General features: G+C 40.0%; 2 protein-coding genes across 4 annotated transcripts in view; one reads left to right on the top strand and one right to left on the bottom strand.

The window, feature by feature from the left end:
- LOC140496785 (uncharacterized) overlaps nt 1-16,363 on the bottom strand; it is a 125,340-nt gene extending 108,977 nt beyond the window's left edge. Inside the window, exon 1 of one of the 2 annotated variants that reach the window (XM_072596997.1) lies at nt 15,459-16,363. In XM_072596997.1, the coding sequence (XP_072453098.1) occupies nt 15,576-16,352 (777 nt within the window). In that variant the 5' untranslated portion in view covers nt 16,353-16,363 and the 3' untranslated portion in view covers nt 15,459-15,575. Of the gene's footprint in view, nt 1-106 lie in introns of both variants that reach the window. The other variant, XM_072596986.1, reaches the window with a different exon arrangement.
- The window catches only part of BRD10 (bromodomain containing 10), a 79,108-nt gene continuing 68,953 nt past the window's right edge, over nt 16,341-26,495 (top strand). For both annotated transcript variants that reach the window (XM_072596963.1, XM_072596972.1), the window contains exon 1: nt 16,341-17,205. In XM_072596963.1, the coding sequence (XP_072453064.1) occupies nt 16,613-17,205 (593 nt within the window). In that variant the 5' untranslated portion in view covers nt 16,341-16,612. The remainder of the gene's footprint in view (nt 17,206-26,495) is intronic.

Raw genomic sequence — 26,495 nt, forward strand, 5'->3', positions numbered from 1 at the left:
TATTTGGCACATATTTCACTACAGAATATCCTACACAAATGTTACCTGCACCTTTCTAAGGTTCCCTAAGAACCTTTGCCCATTGAAAAGCTTAATACATCCTTACCTTGACCTCAACAATGCTTGAGTCCATGAATTCTTCTGCAGATGACCCAGGGAGGGAACTCCAGTCTTGAAATTCCTGTTACCCCCATCCCCCCTCCAGCTCTCATCAGGACTATGTGAAAATTATGATAAAGAATCTTGATACACTATTACAAGAAATTATCAAGGAAAATTGTCCTGACATTCTAGCACCAGAAGGCAAAGCAGAATAAAATCCACTGATCATCATTTGAAAGAGTTCCCAGGAAGAAATTTATGAAAATATCAGAGCCAAGTTTCAAAGGTCCCAATTAAGAAATACTGAAAGCAACAAGAAAAACAAACAATTTCAATATCAGGGAGCTACAATAAGGATTACACAAGACCTAGCAGCTACTACACTGAAAGACTATAGGTCTTGCAACAATATATTCCATAGAACAAAAGAACTGGGATTATGACCAAGGTAACTAACTCAGCAAAGTTAAGTATAATCCTGAATGGAAAAAAAAATTAACATTTTACAGACTGAAAGACTTTCAAGTTTTTGCAACAAAAGAACCAGAAAATCTGACATAAAACATCCAGGAGAAATAAAAGGTAAACATTAAAGACCAATTATAAGGGACTTGATAAGGTCAAACAGTTTACTTCGTATATATAAAAATGTTAGCAGTACTCATGATTGTCATCATTATTTGGGTAGTTTGAAAGAAAGATTTGAACTGAGCTTAGTGTGATGGGGTAATTCTAAAAAAATAAAACTTTAGGGAGAGATAAAAAGGAGTAGTTATGTCATACAAATGAGACATAAAAGGAAAAACTGATATAGAAGAAGCTAGTAGTGGGAAGGGTAGACATATATATAATTTACACACATATATGTTTAAAAGTCCTCTAAATTCAATAAGAAATAAGAGGGCAAGGTTGGGGGGAGAGGATGAGGGAGGGACTTTCAGAGGGATGGGCAAGTTAAGAAATAGAAAGGCAAGGTAGGGTAGAAGTAATGCAGAGGAGTGAAGAGAGACAGACTAAATAATGTGAGAAGGATTGTGATGAAAAACAGGAAAGAGGAAAATACACAAGGAACTATACCTTATCATGTGAATGGAATGAATTTGCTCTTAAAATGGAAATGGATAGCAGATTGTAATTTTGAATTCAACAATATGTTGCTTTCAGGAAATATACAAATAAGAGACACATACAAAGAAAAATAAAGGACAGGAGTAGAATTTATTATGTAAAAAAAGCAGGGATAGTAATCATGATCTCAGGCAAAGTTAAAGTTAAAACAGATTTAATCAAAAGTGAAAAATAGAGAAACTACACTATGCACTATCAGCAATATTATTCAATATTGTTTTAGGCCATTTAATATACCAAGACATTATAAAATATCTGAGCATATGCCTCTCAAAACAGATGCAGGAACTATATGAACACAGACATAAAATATTTTTTATACAAATAAACTCGGATTTAAATAACTAAAGTAATATTTATTGTCATGGGTAGGCAAAGCCAATACAATTTTTAAATGACAATTTTATCTATCTAATCTATTTATCCAATTCTATCCCAATTAAACTACTAAAAAGATATTTCACTGAGCTAGAAAAAAAACAATAACCAAGTTCATCTGGAAGAGCAAAAGGTCAGGAACTTCAAAGAAACCCGGGAAAAAAAGATGTAAAAGAAGTAGATTCAGTAGTATCAGACCTTAAACTATAATATAAGGGAGAGCATTGTTAAAGTGTAAGAAGGATAATTTCTATTTTTTAAATTAAAATTTTTTGTCTAAATAAAACCTTTGTAGCCAAGAATAGAAGGAATGCAGAAAACTGGGAGGAAAAAACTTTCATAGACAATCTCTCAGATAGGATTTGATTGGACTGGAATAACTGCTATGGCATAGGAAATGATGAGCTGGTTGATTTAGAAAAACATGAACCGACTTGCACCTATGAAGGAAGATGCTATCTACTTTTAGAGAAACAGATGAGAGGTAGAAATAAGTACAGTATAGTCTAACATGTATGTGTATGAGTATATGTGTGTATATATGTTTATGTTTATAGATATCTATGTATATGTACACATATTCACACTTAATTATAGCCTTCTTTAGGGTAGAAGTGGGGAGAGGAAAAAAAAAGTAAAAGTACACAGCAGAGAACAAAAGAAAACCAACAAGGAAGCAAAGCAAAGTTGGGCAGCTTTGAAAATAACATGTATTTATTATACAGGTTTTCTTGAAATGGAAATTTGTTTTATATTGAATCATCTCTTATGGCCTGTTGTGAACATGGCAATGTTCCTTTTTCTTCCCTTTCCTCATTTTTTAAGTTTAAAATTTAAAATTTTATTAAAAAAAAAAAGCAGAGGAAGGTCCTGGGGGGCAAAGCCAAGATGGCAGAGTAGAAAAACGAAAACTGCTCTACCTCTCCCCGCATAGCCCATAAAATACCTGCAAAAAATGACTCTAAACAAATTCTGGAGCAGCAGAAGCCACAAAACGATAGAGTGAAAGAGATTTCCAGCTCAAGACAGCCTGGAAGGCTAACAGGAAAGGTCTATTGCACCCGCCTCAGAGGGGAGCTTAGCCCAGTGTGGGCCATGCAGCATGGGCAGGACTGCAGCAGGCTTCAGTGTGCAGAATCACGGGTAGCAGCTGTAGTTCCCAGACAGCTTCAAAGGTCAGGGAAAAAGTTCTTTCACTTGGGTGAGAAGGGAGCAGGATCCAGCCCTAGCCCTGGGCCCAAGGTGGCAGCAGCCACTGCAGCAGAGCCCTTGGCCTAAAGATCCTGGGGGAATCTAGCAGCTGATCTGAGTCTCAGCCCTGAGTGGCAGTCCTGGGGTGAGGAGGAGCTCTGGGGTGGTGGAGCTGGTGGTGGTTGTGGAAAGGGAATACTACTAGCAGTTCCAGGGCAGAAAAGAGTGCTTGTGGTTGCTCACAAACCAGAGCACAGGTCAGGAGAGGAGTAAACACCTCTCCCTTGATTGTGCTACCTTGGAGGAACTTGAGAACTTACAGGTCCCTAGGGTATACCCTCCACTTGACAAAGGACTCAAAAGTCAAGTAACTGGCTGGGAAAATACCAAAAAAAGGGGAAAAAAATAAGACTATCTATAGAAGGTTACTTTCTTGGTGATGAAGGTAATGAATGTTAAAAAATGTTTTAGCATGCAACTGGAAATTAAGCTATACAGGCAATGGAGTACAGAAATCTATTTTGCCCTACGGAAAATAGAGGGGAAGGGGGATGGAAGAAGGGTGGGTAATAGAACAGAGGATAGACTGTAGGAAGTGGTGAATGGGATGCATGCTATCCTGGAGTGGGGGGTGAGGGGTGGGAAAAGATGAGTAGAAAATTTTGAATTCAAATTCTTTTGGAAGTGAATGTTAAGAACTGAAAAATTAATAAATTATATACATAAAAGTAAAAGTAAATGAGGTTAGTCTTACATGACCTGTTTTGGTGAAGCCATGATGGCTCTTTGTAATCACCACTTTCCTTTCTAGGTGCTCACAGACTATCTTGAGCATCCACCCTATATTTGTCCTAGGAATCGATGTCAAGGTGATTGGTCGATAGTTTGTAGGTTTTGTTCTCTTCCATGTTCTGGAAAATTGGGACATTTACTCTTCTCTAGTCTTGTGACATCACTCCAGTTCTCCATAAACTTTCAAATATTACTGTCAATGCTTTTAGCAATCATATCTGTCATACCTAAGATGTAGTTCATCTGGGATAGGTGACTTGACTTCACAAAAGGCAACTAAGTTCTCTTTTATTCTCTCCTTATTTATCTTGAGTTCATAACTCTCTGTTAGTTATGCTTGTTCTGTCATTTCTAGTACAAAGGCCATTCTCCTTGGCAGAGAAAACAGAAGCAAAATAATTGAACAGTTCTGTCTTTTCTCTATTGTCAATTATTATCATCCCATCTACCCCAACAGGATAGCCACCTATCATGTCTTCAATCTTACTTTTTCTCCCAATATAGCTTCTTAAAAAAAAGACAAACCATTAGTATCAGTCCTTTCAGGCAAATCCCATTCTTATTCTTTATCATAGGTGTTATTCTTTGTTTCACTAATCTCCAGTTTCTGGTACTTCCCTACCACCTACAATCATATGGATGCCTCCTCCATCCTCAAAAACCTTTATTTGATCATTTTATCCCCATTAGCTATCATTCCACATTTCTCCTTTTTATGACTAAACTTGGCAAGGCTATCTACAATGATCTCTCAATTGCCAAATCTAATGGCATTTTCTCAATCCTCATAAGAAGAGTCACACAATCTTTGATACTGTGGATTACCCAATTCTCTCTAAGTTTCTGGGACATAGTTCTTTCTCCTACCTGTCTACTTCTTTTACTGGATTTTCATCCAATTTATGCCCAATAACTGTGGATGTCGCCTAGAACTCCCTCCTATGTCCCTTTCTCTTCTTCCTTTATACTATTTCACTTGATAATCACATTTGCTCCCATGAATTCAATTATCATCTCTTTGTTTATGATTTCCTGATCTATTTATCTAGCCCTAACCTCTCTCCTGAACTACAGATTCACATCTCTAATTGCCTATAGTACATCTTGAGCTGGATGTCCTATAGACATTTTAAACTCAATATGTGCAAAACCGAACTCATTTTCCCCCAAAAACCTTCTTTCTAATTTCCTTATTACTGTCCGTTATCCTCACAGTCACCCAAACTTAAAACCTAGCTGTCATTCTTGACTCCTCCCTGTCTTTAGCCACCTCCCCAATTACTCCCCAAATCCTATGACTCCTTCATTCAAAACCTCTCTCTTATATGTCTCTATCTCTCCTCTGACCCTGCCACCACCCCGGTCCAGGCCTTCATCTGTCACACCTGGACTATTGCAGTAGCCTTTTGATCAGTCTCACTTCTTCAAGTCTCTTCCTATTCTATCCAGCCTATCTTCCACTTGTAAGGGGTCTGGAACTCTTGGGTTATCAGGGTCATGATGCCCTCAGGAGAAATCTCTTTGAGACGTCATGTCCTTGCATGACTTACGTGATGGACCACCCCTACGCAATTACCAACCTTCACAATTATCTTCAGCAAGAATAACAACAGCCAAGCACATAAGCTCAGTACGTAGTATTTACAAACTTCTTGTTTGAATGGAAGTAGAATGCCTATATATACTCTGAGCTAGCTGAGAATAAACGGAGTGCATATCATCCTTGCTCCCGCTTCATTCATTTGCACCCAGAAGAAAGATCTCATGCAGGCATGAGATCTTTGGGAACTTAACATCCACTTAGCTGTTCAATTGATTGAACATTGAATTAAAGATCTGATCAGGTCACTTGATCATTCAATAAATGCTGGTGGCTCCCTATCACTTCTAGGATCAAATGTAAAATTTTCAAGCCCTTTGCAACCTGATTCTCTTCTACCTGCACAGTTTCCTCCCCTATTCCATCTACTCTGTGATCCAGTGACACTGGCCGCCTTGATGTTCTTAGAACAAGACACCTGAGCATTTTCGCTGGTTGATCCCTAAGCCTGGAATTCTCTCTTCACCACTACCCACACTATACCTCATCCCCCACTGCCTTCATCATATCTTGTCTTTCCTGGTTTCCTTCAAGTCCTAGCTAAAAATCACACCATCCACAGGAAACCTTTCCTGATCCTCCCTTAATTTTAGTGCCTTCCCTCTACTGATTATTTCCAATTTATCCTGTATATATCTTGTTTATACATAACTGTTCGCATATTGTTTACCCCATTAGAATATGCTCTCCCCCCAGAATAGGGGATGTTCTTTAGTTGTTTGGTTTTTTTCACCTTTGTTTGCATCCCAGTGATTTAGCACAGTACCTGGTACATAATAGATGCTGAATATTTGTGGTCTGACTATTATCTTTTCCATATATTTCCACAGCATTGATATCCAGGGAAACATGTTAGAAGAGAAGCAGTAATTCTCTTTTAACCATTCTGAAGGCATGAGTAAAATAAGGGTAGGAAATATTAAAAATTAAATATTTTCCTAGACATATGTATAATTCCTACTAAACTTCATAGTCATTAAGTATTAAGCATAAGTGGTAGGCAGTTGATAAAGTACTAGTACTCTAGCATCTATAAACAGTATCAATGTAGGTATCTTTCTTGTCATTATACACAAATTAATCTTTCCCTTTCTCTTTTTCTCTCCCTCTCATATTTATTAAAAGTAAAAACCCTTAATTCCAATTTTTCAAAACCTCAGTTTCCCAAACATCCCTCCATGGCTCAGCACTGTGGCTTCCTCTACTCTTTTTTGACACACACACCCCCATTTTCCTTTTCCATGTGCTTCATCATCTGAGAGAGTCCTTGATGAATACATATACCTGCTCCTAAATCCCCACCTTCTTTCCCAGAAGAACCAGACTTAGCCAGCTCAGGGTATGAGCCACTCTGGGCCACAAAATCACAGAGACAGAAATATGACTAGGGACGGGACAAGAGAGATAGATAAGATAAGGTACAGTGAGACTAGACAATAGATTACTAACATCTGGGAGCCCCTTTGGTAAGGAGTGAATATTGTTGGGAGAGCAAAGTAAGGGGTCAGGAGAGGAAAACAATATTGCTTGAGCAAGGCTAACTCCTGGTCCTGAGAATTGCACTGGAAAAAGCTAATGATATTCAGATAACAGGTTGCTCTGGCAGCAGCCATAACTGGGCTAATCCTTTGTTTGTCAATCAAAAGATCAACTGTACCTTCTGTCATCCCCTACCCTATTTCAGGAACAAGGCTCTCTGCTCCACCAAGATACCCATATCCTATCACCAGAAAGCTGTGTTGCCAATGGTGACACCGGGCAACCTAGCAACCTTCTCTTTTAGTATTCAGCATATAAGAGTTGAGAAGTTAACAGCCTAGCATAGCAACAACAGATTTTCTTCCTTCTTATGTTGTGGGAAAGCCCTGGATTGAAGGTCATAAGACCTATGTTCAGATCTCAATTCTGCTTGTGTCATCTTGGACAAGTTATTTATCCTCTCTGGTCTTTAATTGAGGAAATTGATTAAATGAGAGTCATGGATTAGACTACCTCTGAGATCTTCACCTGCTTTCTGATGCCTGATATGATCCTCTTATTGGCGACAATACCTTTAATTTTACACAATAATGATGATTAATTTTTGCATAATACAAGATTTTGAAAATAATTTTCCTTACAACAAACTGTTCAATGAGGTAATGCAATTATTATTACTCCAATTTGATTCAGGAGAAAATTAGGGTTCACAGAGTTTAAATAAATTGCCTAAGTTTAAATGGTTTATAAATAGTACAGTTAAAACTCATATCTAGGTCTCTCAACTGATGCCACGCCCAGTGCAATTACTATAATACCACACTGTCTTTTGTGGGGGCAGGAAATTGTAGTTAAATAACTTTTTCCGGGCCACACAACTGAAAAGTCTCTGAGGCTGTGTTTGAAACTCACATCTTCCTGACTTCGAGGCCTGTTGCTTTATCCACTCTGACACCAAGCTGCCCCCAAGTTGCCTTTAAAAAGGCAAATATTCCAAGGAAATAATTGGTGTCCTCTACTGTACCAATGGATTGGTGATTTCATTAATGTGTGTATTCCTCCAATGACTCAGACTGAAATCTATCCATGTTTGCTCAACCTGTACTCCTGTCTATATCCTCCTCCAAATCCATTATAGGAGCTCTACTCAATGGGCATTCTTTTAAGTGGAGGCAGCTTGGAGGCAGAGAGGATAGAGCACTGGACCCTTAGGAAGATCTGAGTTCAAATTCAGCCTCAGGCACTTATTAACTGTGTGATCCTGAGTGAATCATTTAACCTGTCTGCCTCAGTTTGCTCATCTTTAAAATGGGGATAATAGCACCTAACTCCCAGGATGTTGTGATGATAAACTGAGATATATGTAAAGCAGTTTTATAAAACCTTAAGATCTATCAGAAATTCTATTATTAGCTATTATATTCAAACATTTGAAGGGCTCTCATAAAGGAGGGATTGGGCTTGTTCTGTTTGGCTCTAAAAACAGAACCAGAAACAATGGGTGCCAAGTTACAAAGCGGCAAATTATGCTTGATGTTAGGATAAACATCCTAACAATTGGGGCTATCCTACTGTGGAATAATGACCTGCCTGCAGTAGTGGGTTTCTCCTCCTTGGAGGTTTTCAAGAGAGGCTGGAAAATTGGTCATAGCAGGGATTCCTTTAGTGTTTGGGTCCGACTAGATGGCGGCTGAGGTCCCTTTCAATTTTCATACTCTCTGCCCTTCAGCAGATATTTTCTTGTTTATCTCCTATCCCATTTTCTCAGTTATATGTTTTTCTAATATCCTTTGTCAGTTTCTCATGCATGATTATTTTGTTGTATTGTGTGTAGTCTGCTCACGTACACTATTACTCTTTGAGTCCTCAACTTCAGTTTTTTGAAGACTATTATAGTATTCTCTGATTGGTTGCCACTGAAGTATAAATAACTGATAATCACAACAGTGTCTGACCTAGAGGAAGGAAAAGAAATCTTGTGTACACTGGACTCCTGAAGGAGAAAAAGGGAGAAAGAAGACTGAAAAGTGAAGAGGCCAAGGACCCTAAAACAAGTCATATAATACACAAAATTGCCTGAAGTTGTAACTGTTTACTATCAACTGCACAAGATAAATAAAAGCTGTGAGGTATTTAGGGTTTGCCGACTGGGTAGTCACCAGAATCAGAGTACTATAAGTACCTTGGGGGTAATTTATGGGTCCTGGAGTCAAGTCACCTGAATGGAAAAGGTTCTCGTGTTTATTTGTGTGTACATATACACACACACACACATATACATATATATATATATATAGATGCATTGTCTGCACATTTCTTGGGATGATAATTTATTGTCATAATAATTTTAATGTCTCTTTTTTTACTGGAGATGACTCAGTTCCTTAAAATATATAAAATGTTTCATTTCTTTGATTCATAGTTTGGTTTGTCAGTGATTGATAACTGTGAGAGTATTCACCTTAAGAATAAAAGTAAACCATGATACCTTCTCATCTGAAGGAAAAACACTGCTACTTTTACTTCTCAGTCATCAATTCTCTCCTCCCCATATACTTCCATTAACTTCCACAATACTTCCATTATCAAATTAACTAGAATGATGTTTTAGCTTTTTAGTCACTCTTCAAACTGTTTATCTTAAAAAACAATTATACTGTGACTGTCATAGGCTGCTACAACTTGAGTGATAGACCCTTGGGTGCTTTACTATAATATATTGGCCATTAAAGTTTAATGGAAAGACCACTAGATTTGGAGACAAACTAGTATGGCAAAGGTCAAAATTGACCTATAGGACCTATCCTATGGAGCATGCCCAGAGCTTCCCTTCCTAGTTCTGGTCTATCTCTTGAGACCTCAGAGCATGCTTCTAGCCAGATGGAGAGTACATTGAAAAAACCTAGTGTTTTGATTTGATATAGCAAACTTTGCCTGGTCCCTTAGTCCTTTTCCCTCCTGAAATGCTAGAACAATTTTAAAAAGACACAGCTTCCAGAGACTCCCAAGTGTGACTAATAATCTGTTTTACCAGGAGATTTGTGCCTAGAGTTGTTTGGAGAATACTGAACCGAAGTGAAATGTAAAATGCCTAATCAACAGCCCTTCAAATTGTTGATGATGTTTAAGTATCAATTTCTTGGAGGATCATATCTATATTTATAAGTTAAGTTGCTGTGATGGCAATCAAATTAGGATCTTTTGCTGGTTTTTTTTTTTGTTTTTTTTTTTTTTTTTTTTTTACTAAAAGTGCCTCTGATTGAATAATGTGATTAAAGGAGACCTTTCCCCATTAATGGGCCTGCCCATGGTGGGAAGCTTGATCAGGCGAGTTGCTTTGTAGGAGGGTCCCAAGAACCTTTTGGTTTTTTCTATTGAGGCACTGGGCTTTATGCTCTCTGGCTCTAAAAAGTGTATAAATACTCTGAGGGTGAAGTTTCACCTTGGGGCTTAGTTTCTGTAAGAAGTTTTGAGTGCCAGAGGAGGACTCTGAGAAGCTGCTTTAAGGAGCCGTCCCTTCCCCCCGGCTTTGAAAACCCAGATGTCAGTGCTTCCCTCTCTGGTAACATGGATAGACTTGCACAAAATAATGAAGAGTGAAATGAGCAGAACCAAGAGAACATTATGTGCAATATGGTAACAGCAATATTGTTTTAAGAACAACTTTGAGCGAATAAGTCTTTTTGACTATTATAAATGCCCACATGAATATCTGGTCACTGGACTCTGATGACTCAGGAGGAGAAAGTGAGATTGGTGACCTTGTACAGCCCTCCCTCACTCAAAACAAAGTCAAGTGCAAGTCATGTCATCATTTGTTTGATGCCATGGTCTTCTTTGAAAATGAAGGACGAACACAAACTGGTAACTATGGTCAGACAGCTGGACTGTCTTCTGAATTATGGTCAGGAAGAGGAATCCACATCTGTTGATTTTGAGGCTTACTGATTGGAAGTGTTTGTTTGGCCAGAAAACTCCCCCCCCCCCCCTCCTTGAAAATTCAGTACTTCCCTCTCTGATAACTATGATCAGACAGTTGAGGTCCAATTGTCTGTTGAATTCAGGCAGAGGAAGCCATGTCTGTCAATTTTTTGATTTCTCTGTATTTTCTTTGAAGTTCAGAGAGCTGACTTCCCTGAATTAGGTGAATGATATGTGTGCTTGATTAAAGTGATTGTTAACCCCTCAAAAGTTGCCTTTCCTTTTATGAATGCAGATCTAAGAACCTGTGATAGCAGCCCCCCAACCCCCATGTATGTTAGGGTACTTACTGTTACAGTTGCTGAATTTTGTTTTAAGTTATTCTATTAATGCATATTGCAAATCTTTTGTTTCATTTTTCTTTGGCATGTAGGAATAAAATAATAGTCACATAGCTGACTCATATTATATACTGAGCATTTTTCTGATACCCTGTTTTAGGGAAACCCTAGACATGAGCCATAATGTAAACTATAAGAAATCTTCCCGAGGCACTGGGGTAGGATTTAAAGATCAAAAGAATATGAGAAAAAGAAGCTTAGATAGCTTCTCAGAGACCAGGCTTCTCCTGGACTAACCCTGGTCCAAACTATATGACAGTGGTTTTTCCACAGCTGTTCCTCCTTCATTCTCAGAGGATCAATGACATCATGAAGGTGATGTCTTGACTTTCTCTTCATTTGGATTTAAGTGAAGCAGAGCTTCTTCTTTAAAGTCTTCAGCCTCACCATCTCCTCCAGTCATCAGAGGCCAAAGGAAAGACAAGAATCAAGACAACCATTGTTGACCCAGGGTTCAATAGGTGACACCAACCCTTCTCAATTAAGGTCTTTCCCAGGTTTCATTTTATGTGAGGCAATACACATTCGAAGACTAAGGGCTAGGGTGTGGTTTGTCCTTCATTCTTGAAAAGGACCACGACACCAGGAAGGTGATGCCATGACTTGCAAATGAACTGAATTTAAAAAGGAAGGGCTATGCAAAGTCACCAGACTCACTTTCTCCACAGGAGTCATCTGGCTCTAGTGGCAAGATAGAGAGAGATCAGGATGACTGGAGATGGCACTCAAGGGCGAGGTAAGAACTGAGACAAAAGATGGCCTACTTTACCATCTAAAAAGTATCAGTCTGGGAGAGGAAAGACCCTCAAAGTTTCTGGCCAAAACAGAAAACAATTATTATTTATACTCATTCTAAGTCACCAAAACTAAACAAGGAGCAATAGAGGCATAAGCTGGGTTCTATTATTCAATGAAAGCCTGGTGATATGGGTTTCCAGGCTAATCAAGTAGTTCCATTTGAATCATAATGGGCTTTTTTAAATCCTATTTTTCTAGAGATATAGTTCAAGAAATCATAAATGAAAACTGCACAGAACAAAAGGTAAATTGTTCTAGTTTTTTGAAAATAAAAAATAATAAAAATAAATAATTTGAAAAAAAATCTAGCCTCACAAACTTACAAAATGTAAGCAACCAAAAACTAAATTCCTATGGACAAAGAACATAAGGGTATGGATCCCCAAGGGGCAAAAGGGACCTTATGTGGTGAGGGAAGAAGAAGAGGAGATGAGGAAGAGAAGAGAAAGGAGGAGGAGGAAGAGAAGAAGAAATAATAATAATAGAATTCCACAACTGGAATTGGCATGCTGGGTCCCCAGAGGGCAGTTACTCTTTACTCACAGAAAAGATGGTAAAGGCAGTTAATACAAAAACGTTCCTCAAAAACCTGTTTCACTCTCTCCCACAACTACACATGGCATCCATGGGAGGAATAAGCTTAAACTTAGACCAAAACAGTAGTGAGGTACATGTGTAAAAAACATGTGACAAGGGTTTAAACTCACAACGCTTGCTCTGGAAGTCTCTCTGTAGAGGCCTCGTGCAGAACCTTGGCGTTGCTGTTGCTGTGGCTGCTGATCCTTCATTCTTGAAGGGAACCAGTGACACTACAAGGGTGATGTATTGACTTCTAAGTGAAATGGATTTAAGGGAGGCTGAGCCACACAAAGTTGTCAGCCTCATTCTCTCCTAGTCATCTGTTTTTCCACATTAGAACAGGCTTTAATCTTGTCTCTACACTGACACTGGGCAAGTCATTTATAATATCTCTCTGTCTCACTTTTTTCATTTATAACGAAGGGATTAGAGATTTGACTGTGATCTTTGTCAGAACTTTCAGCCCTAAATCTGATTCTCCAACTGACCTTTAATTCTATAGGTTCTTCACTGAAAACCCACTTAAAGGTAATTTCAAATTTGGTAATTTGCCTTCATTTGCACAGCTCTCAAGAGTCAAGAAGGTAGTATAATACAAAGAGCAAGGGAACTGAGTCCAGGCTCTGTAATTCCCTAATTCTGTGACTGGGTAAGTCCCCTTACCTTCCTGTACCTTTATTTCTTCATTTGTAAAATTGGAGATTGGATTAGCTGATTTCTAAGTTATCTTCCAGTTCTAAAATCTTAGTATAACAATTTACATTTGAATAGCACCTTAAGATTTACAACGATTTTCCTCACAAGATGCACAGGATAACATTGACAAAAGCAGCACAGAAAACCAAGGTGGGCTATGCTCTGCATTTTTGTAATTAATCAATAAGCATTTATTAAGAGCCTGTGCCAGAGACCATGGGTCTGCTAGGTGGTACAGCAGCTGCAGCACTGAGTGTGGAGTCAGGAAGACTATTCTCCATGAGTTCAAATATAGACTCAGTCACTGTATCAGTAAGCACCCCAACATACACAGGGGGTCCTGTTATTATCACACATTCTTAGATCTGCATTCCTAAAAGGAAAGGCAATTTTTGAGGGGTTAACAATCACTTTAATCAAGCACATGTATCATTCCTTTCACTGAGTACACATATCATTCAGTTAGTTCAGGGAGTCAGTCCCTTGAATTTCAAAGAAAATACAGAGAAATCAAAAAATCAACAGACATGGCTTCCTCTGTGTGAATTCAACAGACAATTGAACCCCAACAGTCTGACCATGGTTACCAGAGAGGGAAGCACTGACATCTGGGTTTTCAAGGGAGGGTACATGGGGGAGGAGTCCTTAAAGTCACTTCCCAGAGTCCTCACCTGGTGAAACACTCTTACAAAAAGTAAACCCCAAAGTAAAACCTCAACTCTGAGTATTTATACCTTTTGCATCTCAACCCTTTGACCCAGTGCCTCAATAGAAAAAACAAAAGGTACTTGGGACTCTCCTACAAAACAGCTCCCCTAATCAAGGTTCCTGCCATCAATGGGTGGGAAAGATCTTTAATCATATTAAAATAATTAACAATACAAATATATACACTGTTCCTAGCTAAAGAAACTCTTGCTTCTATACTTTACTCCTTGTAAAAACTCTTGATGGATAAAGGCAAGATTCAATCAGAGGCAATTGATTATACTAAAACAAAAACAGCAATAGATCCTATTTTGATGGCCATCACAGACACTTACTAGTTGTGTGACCCTGGGCAAGTCACTTAACCCTGCTGGCCTCAGTTCCTCATTTGTAAAATGATCTGGAGAAAGAAATGTCAAACCACTCCAGTATCTTTGACAAGAAAACCCTCGAATTGGGATCACAAAGTGGTTGCACAGGGTTTAACACAACAACAAAAGCCAGGCACTGTGCTAGATGCTGGGGACACAGACAAAAATGAAATAGTTCCTACCCTCAAGAAGCTTACACTCTGTAGGAGAAACAATATGGAAATATAGATAAGTAGTTGGGGATAGGAAGAGGTACACACTTTGGAAAAAGGCAGTATGAAAAACAAGGCTCACATGGAAAGTGGTCTTTAAGCTAAGATTTGAAGGAAAGGAGGGATAGAGCCTTGGAATCATGAAACCCTGAGTTCAAATCCTGCCTTATCCAACTATTAGCTGTATGACTCTAGGCAGATACTTAACCTCCCAGAATCAATTCCCTCCTCTGTAAATTAAGGCGTTGGACTCATTGGCTTCCCGATCTAAATCTCTAAGTAGCCAGAAAAATTGTTGTGTTCCTCCTTCCCTTTTCAAAGAAGACCATGACATCAGAGAAATGATGACATGACTTGCACTTTGTTTTGAATGAGGGAGGTCACCAGCCTCACTTTCTCCTCCTGAGTCATCTGGATCCAGTGACCTGTTATTCATCAGAATGACTGGAGACCACCCAGGATGAGCGCTGGAGCTAAAATTTAAACCCATGTCTTGGCTATAGAACCAGCACCATTTCCATTACGCTAAGCTGTCAACACATTTAGTGAAAAGTCCAACTCACTTCCACAGTATTTAAAAGCAGAAAATGAGAATTTTAGAATTGTGTCTTTTTGGAGAGAACCTCAAACATCCAATTATTCACTGAGGAAATGTAAATGAACGGCTTGGCCCCGCCCCACTCAATTGAATAACCTGGCTGAGATCCTTCAGTAAATCTGCGATCCCATACTTATCGAGTGTCTACCAGCATGGAGCTGGGATACCAAGGCAAGAACGCAAACATCCCTGCACTCAAGGAGCCTCCTTCCGGCAGGTGGGTGGATGCAACAAGAGAAATCAAGGCAGGGTCACCTGAGGATGGAGGTAACAGAAACTATTTGGGGGGAGGGGAAGGGGAGGAGTTAGGAATGGGTTTTTTTTCAGTAGAAAGTGGCGCCTGAGCCGAACCTTAAAGGAAAATTTTACTAGGAACGGGACTGGAGGGAATGCATTCCGGCAAGGGGGTGGGGAGCCCTGGGTAAAGGCGGTGAGGTTGGATTTTTACCAAGGTCGCAAGGAGCTGAGTACAGTTGACACAGGAATATGAATATTTTTAACCACCTGCCATCGATAAAGTCTCCTCGGTAGCCTCAGTCCTTAAGGCCTGACCACCGGTGTCCGGGCCTTCACCTCCGGGGACCTTCTCCGCTCCACCTGGACTGGGCCCACACGCAGATTTCACCCCTTTCTCAGGTGAAGCGGGAGGGTTGGCAATAGCTCCCACGCATGCGCCTTTTCGTCCCCGCCCCCTGCTCCCCTCCCCGCCCTCTCCTCCCTCTCGCAATTTGATGACGTCATTGCTCCGCGCGCAGCCCACTTAGCCTCTCGGTCCTGTAGCAGCGCCGGAGCCGCGGCGGAGGTGGGAGGAGGGCAAAGGTGGGGGGGGGGGGGCGGAGAAGAAACCTGTTTCACTACGCATGCGTGCTGGGATGGCGGCGACGCTTCTTTCTCCGCCGGTTCCCTCGGCTCACCCCAGCCAGGGAGGGCTGAACCCCCTCCTCCTTCCTCTTCCCCCCGCCCGGCGGGGCTTCTAACTGACAGTTGGTCGCCGGGGTCCTGTCCACGCGCCGTCGCGCGCCGCCTTCTCCTGCCCAGGGTCCCCCCCGCCCCCTTCCCCCAGGTAGAGAGGGGCGGGAGGGGGTGTGGGGAAGAGGAGGAGGAGCCGGAGCCTGAGGAGCCTTGAGCGGCGGCCACCGCGGCCCAGCCCGGCCAGGGCCGCCGGGGAGGGGAGGAGGAGGAGAAGCCCCCCTTCCCCTGTCCCCAGTCCCCCACGTCCCTGCGCTGGGGCGCCCGAGGCCCCGGTGGCGGTGGTGAGCAGCCAGGCGGGGGAGAAGGAGGAGAGGTTGGGAGGAGGCGGAGGGTTAAGGCGGAGGGGGCTCCCGCGCCGGGGGTGGGGGGAGAGGAGGGCACTCGGGCCTCTCCTCCGCTCCCCCCTACCCCCCACCCGCGCGCCATGTAACCCCGCCCCGCCCGGAGCTCGAGACCCCCCCTCCCTCTGTCCCCCGGACCACGACACCCCTAGCTCGCCGCCGCCGCCCCCCCCTCCGCGCGCGCGCACCGGGCAGCTGTCGGAGGGAGCCCGGAGGGGGCCCGGCGCCGATGCGGAGGGGGCTCCGCCTCCCCGCGGGCCCTTGAGCAGGCCGGCCTCGCGCCCCCTCCCACCCGCCGCCGTCCCCCGGGCTCGAGCCGCCGCGGAGCCCGGGCCCGTCGGGGACATGAACGTGCCGGAGACGCTCGGGGAGATGGAGCCGTCTGGGGAGGAGGAGGAGGAGGAGCAGCAGCCGCCGCCGGAGCCCGCGGCCGCAGCGGCGCTCCCGGCCACGGCCTTGGCCTCAGCGTCCGCCCGAGCCCGGAGCTCGCCCCTGGAGGAGGACGACGAGGCGGTGGTGGTGGTCGAGGGCGGCGGCCAGGAGCAGGAGCTGACCTACGAGCTCCAGCAGGGCTATCGCATCCTGGGCGAGTTCTTGCTGGAGAAGCACCGGGGCCTGACCGGCCCTTTCCTGCAACCCCCCGGCGGCGGGCCTGCGGCCGCCTCGGCTGGCGGCGAGGAAGAGGAGGCCGTGGCTTGTGGGCTTCGGGGCCCTGGCAGCGGGAGCCGCCCCCTCTCGCAGCCGGGGCTGGGCATGTGTTTGCTGAAGATGGAGGAGAAGTTTTCCAACGGCCAGTACGGAGGCATCACGGAGTTCGTGGCGGATTTCAGGCTGATGCTGGAGACCTGTTACCGGCTGCACGGGGTGGACCACTGGATGTCCAAGCAGGGTCAGAAGCTAGAGATGATGCTGGAGCAGAAGCTGGCGCTGCTGTCCCGGTGAGTACAGCCTGTCTAGACTCTCTGACACCGTGGGGAGACACACGTGTCCCAGAAACTGGGCGGGCCGGGGGCGTCTCTGATAGGTGAATGTCTGCTCCTGGAGTACGAGGAGTGGAGGAGGAGGAGTATTGGGCTCCAGAGGGAAGGAGTGTGCTTTAGAGGAGTTTATCCTGTGTTATTTAGGTGTGACTGGTGACCAGAGACACATAGGAATAAATTAAGTGTTGAGATATAGGAGAGGCTGTTCATTGCGAGAGCTAAGGAAGTATAGCCACAGCTGTTAGAGAATTTGGGGATGAAACTGGTTGGTGAGAGATAATTCGACGACTTTGCCACTCATTTGCCTCCAAAGGTTTGTACACCTTGAAGAGTAAAATCAGATCCAGCCTGCTTCTCTCTTCTTTCCCCAACCTTCCTTTCCAACTCAAGAAACTGAACTTCTGCACCTTTGCTAATGCAGTATACTGTTGTATAGTAAGTGTTGGGGGCGGGGGAGAGCAGGTTACTTTATGGATCCTAATCACCTGAAGTCCCATTAGGTAGGGTAGGCTCTTTGTATAGTTCTAGACATTGACTTTTGATGAGTATGAGATAAAATTGTAGCATAATCAGATTGAAATCGAATTTAGGTAATGCCCTGGCTCACTGAATACAGCATCTTTGATATGACCTAGATTATAACTATTTTAAATATCAGCAAAGTGTTGAAGAAGACAGATTAATTGAATTTTCATTTCATGATTAGTGGAAAGCTAATTCGCCATAAGAACATTATTAACCAGATAACTGGATTTAAAAATGTTATATTGCCTGAAGGGCTTGATGTAAACCTTTTGTATGTGTGAGGCTTTTGTTTTATTTGAGAGATTTTCATTTCTTATCTTCATTTGGCAGTGATTCTTAACACTGAAAGTTTGTCTGCTCTTGTTAAGTTTTTGATATTCAGAAACTCTGCTTTAAGGAAAAAAAACTCTTTGTCATGAGGTGTCTAGCTCCTAATGTGTCTGTCTTGTAAGTTTTATTTTGAGTTTTTTCTCAACATTTATATACTATTAGTATTTCTCTTAAAGCAACATGACATAATGAAAGGAGAGCCAAACAGCTCCAAAGCCAGTAAGACCTGTGAGTTTCACCTGTGACCTATACTAATTTTATGCAAGTCAGTTAACCTTTGAGCATTTTAATCAGTTCTCTAAGACTACATAAGTTACAGAGAAGGTACCTACTTGCATTGGTAGAGAAAGTTTACTCACCTGGGAGTTCTTTATACCACTGAAACCACAGATCCAGCCCTGCCTCTGACTTCACTCTCAGAGAGCTTAAGTCAGTGGTACAGTTTAGGCAATTTCCTCTTTTTCCCCACAGTGCTTCCCAGATAATATCATTATTTCTAACATATGTCTAATAACAACAACAATGCCATAATCCTTGAAATTATTAAAATAAAAAATTTTGCTCAAATCATTGTCAGAGTTTTAGAGCCAAAAGAGATCTTAAACAACAATGAATAGAATATAGCTAGCTCCTAGATGACCGAGATTATTTCCTTTTTTTTCCTTTATGTCCCTAATGCATTCCATAGTGCCTGGAACATTGTGTACACTTAATAATACTTGGCCAGTGAGGGACTTTGGTCCAGAACTACATGGGATAATAGATTTGAAGTTCTTTGAAGACTTTAATTCAAATTCTATGTCTGTTACACCTTACCAAAGTGACGTTGGCCACATCACTTAAACTTTCTTGGCCTCAGTTTCCACACCGGCAAAATGAGTGTGTTGAACTAAAATAATCAATAATGACACTGCTTTTTCCAGTTAAACTAATGAACTCTTAATTGCTAAATCTTGTGGTTTTCTTCTTATCCTTCTTGACACCTCTCTTTTCTGGTTCTCCTACTTATCTGACAACTTCTCAGTGTCCTTGGCTGGATTTTTATCCAGGTCACACCCACTAACTCAGGGTGTCCCATGGAAATGTCCTGTGCTCTTCTCCCTCCATACTGTTTCACTTGATGATCTCATTAGCTCTCATGGATTCAATTATCATCTTTATGCTGATGATTCTCAAATCTTTTTATCCATCCCTGATCTGTCTGATCTCTAGATTCACATCTCTAACTGCCTATTGTACATCTCAAACTGGATGCTCCATAGACATCTTTAACTCAGCATGCTCAAAAGTAAACTTCTTTCCTTCAAGCCCTCCCCTCTTCCTAATTTCCTTTTTACTCTCAGTCATCCAAGCTCTCTTAGGTGTTTCCTGGTTCTCACCCCATCCCATTCCCATGTCCAATGTGTTAAGACTTTTTGATTTTTACTTTCTTATCTCTTACCAAGGCTCCTTTCTCTTCTCTAACACTGCCACCAACCAGTTACAAGCTCTCATGCCTGAACTGTTATAGTAGCTTGCTGGTTGGTCTGCCTACCACAAATTTCTCCCTACTCCAGGAGGTCCTTCACTTAGCCACCAGTGATTTTCTTTTTCTTTGTTTTTTAGAAGGGGGCATTTGGACTTAAGTGACTTTCCCAGCTAATCAGCATCTAAGGCTGGATTTGAACTCAGTTTCTCCTAACTCCAGGACCAGTGGTCTATCTACTGCACCACCTAGCTGCTCCTCACTAATGATTTTTCTGAAACACAGGTTCAACTATATTTATCCTTCACATACCCCCAGTCCCAACTCCAATGTCACCCTGTCACCTGCTGGATCAAATAGAAATTCTCTTTTGTTATTCAAAGGCTTCATAACCTGGCTGCCCACTACTTTTCCAGTCTTCTTTTGTACACCCTCCTTACTTACTTTGTTCCTTGCTGTTCCTTGTATGACATCTCCCATCTCCCAGCTTTTTTGCTGACTCTCTCTCATACATAGAAAATTCTGCCTCCTGGCTTCCTTTAAGTCCCAGTTGAAATCCCTTCTTCTGCAGGAAACCTCTCCTGATCCTCCTTCTTCCCCACCTTAATTCTAGTGCCTTTTTTCTTGAACTATCCTCATTTTGTTTTATATATCTTGTTTGCACATAGTTGTTTGCATATTTCCTTCCCCATTAGATTGTGAATACCTAGACTGGTATTTACCTTTTTTTGTATCCTTAGCACTTAATACAGTGTCTGGCACATAGTAGGCATTTAGCAAATGTTTGCCTCACTCTTCCAGCTCAAAATCCTGTGATCTTTTCCATTTATTACTGTCCTAAGTCATATTACTAATTAGTGACAGAACCAGAGCTAATAGTTGGTAGGTCTACTGACTACTACTAGTCCATTACCACATTACCTCCTGTCATACAAAATGAACATGTGTACTATAGATAATGATAATACTGTCTATTTTAATGTGTTGTAAATAAAATATTACTGCAGCATAACTTTGAAATATTTAAAACATATATTAGATATAATACTTTGTGGATACGTTGAAGGATACACAATTTCATTGATGTGGTTATTCTCTGTACAGATGCAACACCTCTCATCTGTAGGATTCTCTTTCATATTTTTCCATAAATATTCCATAGTGTACTTACCCAATATGCTAGAGTCTTTTTTTCTCTTTTAATATTTTGGCATTATCAAAATACCACATGTGCCATCTGTTTCATTGTTACTACATGACTGTCTCACTTCTTTTTCTGGTTATATATCTATATAGTATCTTTTATGCCACTCACGTACAAGTTTTTGATAACATGTAACTTGTCTTTGCCTACTGTGTACCTTTCCAGTGTTCTTTTATGTCTGCTTTTTGTTCTTTAGAGATTATAGTTCTCCATGATTTACGCACATGTAGCATCACTAGGGCAATGTAAAAGGTGAGATTTTGTACTTGTTTTGTGCCTGTCACATAATAGTTGCTTGACAAATGCTTGTTTGTCCTAGGCAGTTTGTAGTGATTGAAAGTATGCTACATTTTCCCAAATGAAGTCCAACCCCATCTCCTCCTGCTGAGTTCTACGCCCATTGCCTCATCCTTCTGCTCTGCTTATTCGAGGTATACTTTTTGATGGATTGATTCGATGACCCTGTGTCGTAATCTGAGCCATATATATTTCATCTCTTGGTGTTTTTTCCAGGGTTAATTCTTAGAGCTAAGATTATACTGGGTTACCTAAAGGAAATTCATTTACAACTATGTAATCTACAAATAACCGCATTTAAAAAATTTACCAAGAAAAAGGTTTTTTTCTTGTTTTAACCTTACATATTAAATCTTTTCATGACGTCAGTGAATGCATTTAACTAATATACATCTACCTGTTAAACACCTCACTTGATTTTAATAAACATTGGGATCCTTGAATAAAATTATCTTTGTAATTACATCTGTTATGGAATCTTAGAATGATTTTTATGATGCATGAGAATCACCTTGCCTGATCAGAGCCTTCTACTCTTTTAAGCATACTTTCTTAAAATTAACATTTGTTAAAACAGAGAGATCTTGTTTCCTTTATTCCCCCAGATGATCATAAATATTCTGTTAAAAATCTCCTACAAAAGCTTTTGAATTTCTTTTATTATGTTTCTATTGATGATGGATGTATACACAATTCTAATGAAGATTTTATAGAGATGAGAATGTAGGTATGTGGATCAATAACTGCTAGTGTTTTCTCAGTTCCTTTTTTAATCATCTGCATTCTTTTGAAATCTTTTCCACTTTTGAGGTTTTGAAAATAGTTCTCTATCAGTGCTTAAAACTGACACCTCTAGTACGAGTTTTATGTGTGTGTACTTGGTCGGGTCTAACTACTCTTCTGATTTTATCTTGAGTGCTATTGTCATTTCTTTACATGGAATATAAATGTGATAGACCGCATTTAGTGGATCTATCCCATAATTATGAGTGTGAATCACTGAAAAAGAAGTATAGTTCTTTATTTTTTTACGTATGTTTATTAGGTTGAGGAGGGAGGAGGAGAGATTTTATCAACTAAATTTTTTAGAATAATCTAGCTTCTATCTTGTTCCAAGCTTCTAGCAAACTTTTCTTCTCAGCACTTTTTCCATTATTTCTAAGATGATACTGCTCATATTCTGACATACACCTTTGCAATATTTTGTAAATAAACATATGTTCTCAATACTGGGCTACTGCATCTCTATTTAGCTAGCTAGGAGATTGTTTCCTTACTAAGGTGGTCTCTGTTTTTCAGCTAACCTGTTTTAGCAACAGTATGCTAACCGTAATAAACAATATTTATTTGCTTATTCATTCATTTAGCTTTTTTGGAATTTCAAAAGGTGTGGGAATGGCAGATATAGGCCATGCTTCTTAAAAGAAACTCCCAACAAAATTTGAAATGATGCTCTCTTTTCTTTTGTTTCCCTGTAGAAAATAGTATAGATTAAAAAAAAAGAAATCGTATTTCTTGATGTCCCTTCATTTTTCAAAATAGCCATGGCTACATCTTCCAGTAGAATATGAACTGAATTTTGGGAGTCAGGAGACCTGGGCTCTAGTCATAGCTGTGATACTAATCTGAGTAAGATCATAAGATCCAGGGTTGAAAAGGACAATACAATGGATCTACTATAATCCCCTCATTTTTATTGATGAGGGCCAGAGAAGTGAAAGGACTTTCCCTTGATTATACAGAGAGTAAGCAGAGTAGATTTCAAATCCAAGTCTTTCTGAATTCAAATCTGGTGCTTATTCAACGTACTGCCTTTGTTAAGGCAAATCAAATAACTTCCCAATTTTGTTTTTATAGACTCATTGGACCCTAGACTTGGAAGGAACTTTAAGGGTCATATAAATAGACCAACATCTGTTCCATGCCCATCCAATTACTGATGAGGAAAAGATATCCAGAAATGAGTAGATGAATATATACCTAAAAGTGTTGAAAAGTGAATGAGATGCTAATTAGGCAACTAGCAAATGTTTCATTTTTGCTATTAATTCGGGGGAGGGCGTGGTGAGGTGTATGGAAATGGACAGCTAAATTCTTGCTATTTTTAATGAGAATAAATTTCGAAGTGCTTAGAATCATTGCTTTCAGTGTCCCAAACCCAGCAGGGTACTCCACTTTCCCTTGAGTTAATGAGGATGTTGCCACACTTAAAAACTCAGCTTATAAAATATTATATGGTTTAGAAACAAAAATATATTTCTAGTACTCTTGTTAATAGGACCAAATGACATAAGCTAAGTATGATTATCTAACATTTATCGGAGGAAAGACAAATGGTGAAAGTTATTTGTTTCATATACAGTTAAATAAAAGATAGAACTTGAGAAGTTTTTGGAGTTTACCACTACATGAACAAAGTTGACAAATATGTGGGGAATATGGAGGATACTTTTTTTTTCTATATTAAGAACTATAAACTAATTTTAAGTGAACATAGTTTTCATAAAAGCCTGGGTAAAACTGTATAGATTAAGATTAGGATATGGACTTAAAAAAAAAATAAAATTCAGTTAAGCAAATACGTATTGTGTTGGTAGTGCTGGAACAATTTGTGGAGCACTGGGGGAGATTCAAATGTAGGTAAGGTACAGTCTCTGACTTGTAGAATTTAAGTATGTAAGAGAAGTCCAAAGTGCATTTGGGAGGTCTTGGGAAAGAATAGTGATTTCTAGTTGGAAAGATAGATAAGCTTAATGAAGGAAGTGACAATTTACTTTTGTCAAGGAGAGTGTAGTTTTTCAAAAGATCTGAAGGGGAGGAGGCTATTATAATAAACATTGGGAACAACTGGAGCAAAGATGTCTTTGATACCCACTTATTCCTTAATCTGGCTTTTACCAGCCCCCTGCTGTATTGATAATTGGTTTCTCATTGATCATAAATGATCTCTAAATTGCTAAATCCAGTGGCCTTTATACAGTTTTTCTTCATCCTTTACCTCTTTCTACCATATAAAATTACTAACCTTTCTTAATACTCCTTCCTTGGCTTCTATAAAAATGTACTCTCCTGTCTCTATAACTGTTAGATAGTTTCTAAAACTCTAGCCCCTTAAGCAATCTCAGCCATTTCCTGTGGCTTCAACTCTGAATGAATCCCAAGTCCATATCATCAGTTCTGACCTCTCTCAAGCTCCAGATTTGTGTTTCTGACTTCACTTGGGTATCCTGTCAGCACTTCAACTTTAGTATAGCCAGAGTTAAATGTATTTTTGCCTCCCAAATAAGTTCTATTCCCCCTATTTCTGTTCATGACACTGTCATTGTCCCAGCCTTTCATGCTTGAAACAGTCATATCTGACTCTTACTTCCTTTACTTTTCTATATCCAATCAGTTGCGAAATCTTGTAAGTTCTACTTACACCGTATCTTTTCTCCCTATTTCCACTAATAGAGCCTTAGTCCAGGCCCTCATCTCACCTGAATTTTTGTAATAGCCTACCTCACCTACTAGCTGACATACTACTACTACTACGCTCACATTTCTCTATCTTTTTTTAAAAAGTTAACAAGAGAGATTGTCATGTCATATTTCCTTTTTTTTTTTAAGAAGCAGTCCATCTTCATTATTCCACACTTTTCCTAGCCCCCCAGAATAGTGTGATCTTTATTTGGTTTCCAGCAAAAGACTAATAGTTTAAAATTCACATCATATTGCAAATGTTTTTCTGTGTCATTTTCATGGATAGAAGTGCCTTTAATATATCTTCATATGGCATAGTCTCTTTCACCATCCTAATGATCTTTCTCTGGACATACTATCATTTTTGTCAGAGATTTTCCTAAAGTATAGTACTCAGGCCAGAGTACAAGTGGGACTGTCATCTACTCCCTAGACATTATTGTTATTGTTAAAGTCAAAGATTACATTAGCTTTTTTGACAGTAATATCATTCAAAAACAGTTTCTTTTCATACAAACTGTTTAGTCATGTACCTTCCATGCTGTACTTGTTACTGCTTGGTTTGGGGGTTTTGGGTTTTTGGTGTTTTTTTTTTGAGCCTAAGAAATTGGCATTTATCCTTATTAAATTTTCTTTTTAAATGTGTTGTTAAGCCTTGGTCTTTACATCACAGTCACTCTCCTCCTTATTGAAGCCTCACTTGTGACAATGAATAGTTACTCTAAATGGTGATTGACAATGTATATGATATTTTATACTATTAGCCCTCACTAGTCTGCTTTGAGGGTTTGTTTCACCATCTCTTCTCCAGAACCTTTATTGGTTTTTGCATTACTGATTGTGATCCCTATTGAATTTCATCAAAATATTTGCAACCTGACTTTTTTAGCCTGCCAAGATTTTTTTTCGTTTGGATCCTGATTCTATCATCTAGAGTATTAGTTATTCTTGCCATCTTTGTATCATTGGTGATGCCCATCTACAATTTCATCCAGGCCCTGTATAAAGATGACACCTTGCCTTTCTCATGCTGTTCACTATTTCAAGCATTGCCCTCTGTTCCATTAACATCTCTTAAAATCCAACCTGTTTTGGCACAGCTCAAATTGTACCACCTTTGTGAAGTTTTTCCCAATTACTCTAGCTGCAAGTCATCTCTTCCTATACTCTAAGAATATTTTGTACCTTATGTTATTATTTCTACTATTAGATTGAGAGCATAGATCTTATTGTAGTTGTTTTTTTTAGCTTATTCAGCTCTTAAAAGTGCTTTTCATAATAGACTGAAATTTTAAATTTCTTTTGGTACTGACTTTGGAGAAACATTGTATGTAAAACTACATTCATTTAGGCCGATTGTCCACTGAGGGATTATTAGAGTGTGTAAGGGAAAATTTTTGCCACAGGTTATACTGGATTTATATATTTGTACCGTAGAGTTCAAAGAAAGTTTCTGGTTTCTGCTCCTAATAGCCTTTTGACAACTTTTTTGTCTTGTTTTTGTCTTGTTTCAAGGTGAGGAAAAAGGGGTAACTTGTAAAATTCAAGCCAAATTTTTACTTGTTTACAGTTCTTATAAAAAGTTTTATTGGAAAAATTTTGAAGATACTAAACGTATAGAAATCTTTTTTTCCAATAATTTAGTTTTCCTTATAGGCATGGTACATAATGAATTTCTTTTGTTCGTGCTGTTTTTAGTATAACAATATGTCTCAAAAGATTCTCCGAAGCAGTATTCTTGACTTAAGGTTATTGGAGGGGATTAATCTTATAATGTGAAGTATCTGGGTTTTTTGTTTTTACAAGAGAAAAAGGGAGAAAATGAGAAGGAACACGTATAATAAATATAAGGCCAAGTCCTTTAGGAAAGGATAAGGTTAGTTGTTGATGCCATGTTAAAAAATAAGTAGGTCCACTGGTGAAAGTTACAAATAAAATTAGAAAATCTAGTTGTAGCCTTCTTTT

Source organism: Notamacropus eugenii, chromosome 1 (assembly GCF_028372415.1).
Source record: "Notamacropus eugenii isolate mMacEug1 chromosome 1, mMacEug1.pri_v2, whole genome shotgun sequence".
NCBI classification, from domain to species: Eukaryota; Metazoa; Chordata; class Mammalia; order Diprotodontia; family Macropodidae; genus Notamacropus; species Notamacropus eugenii.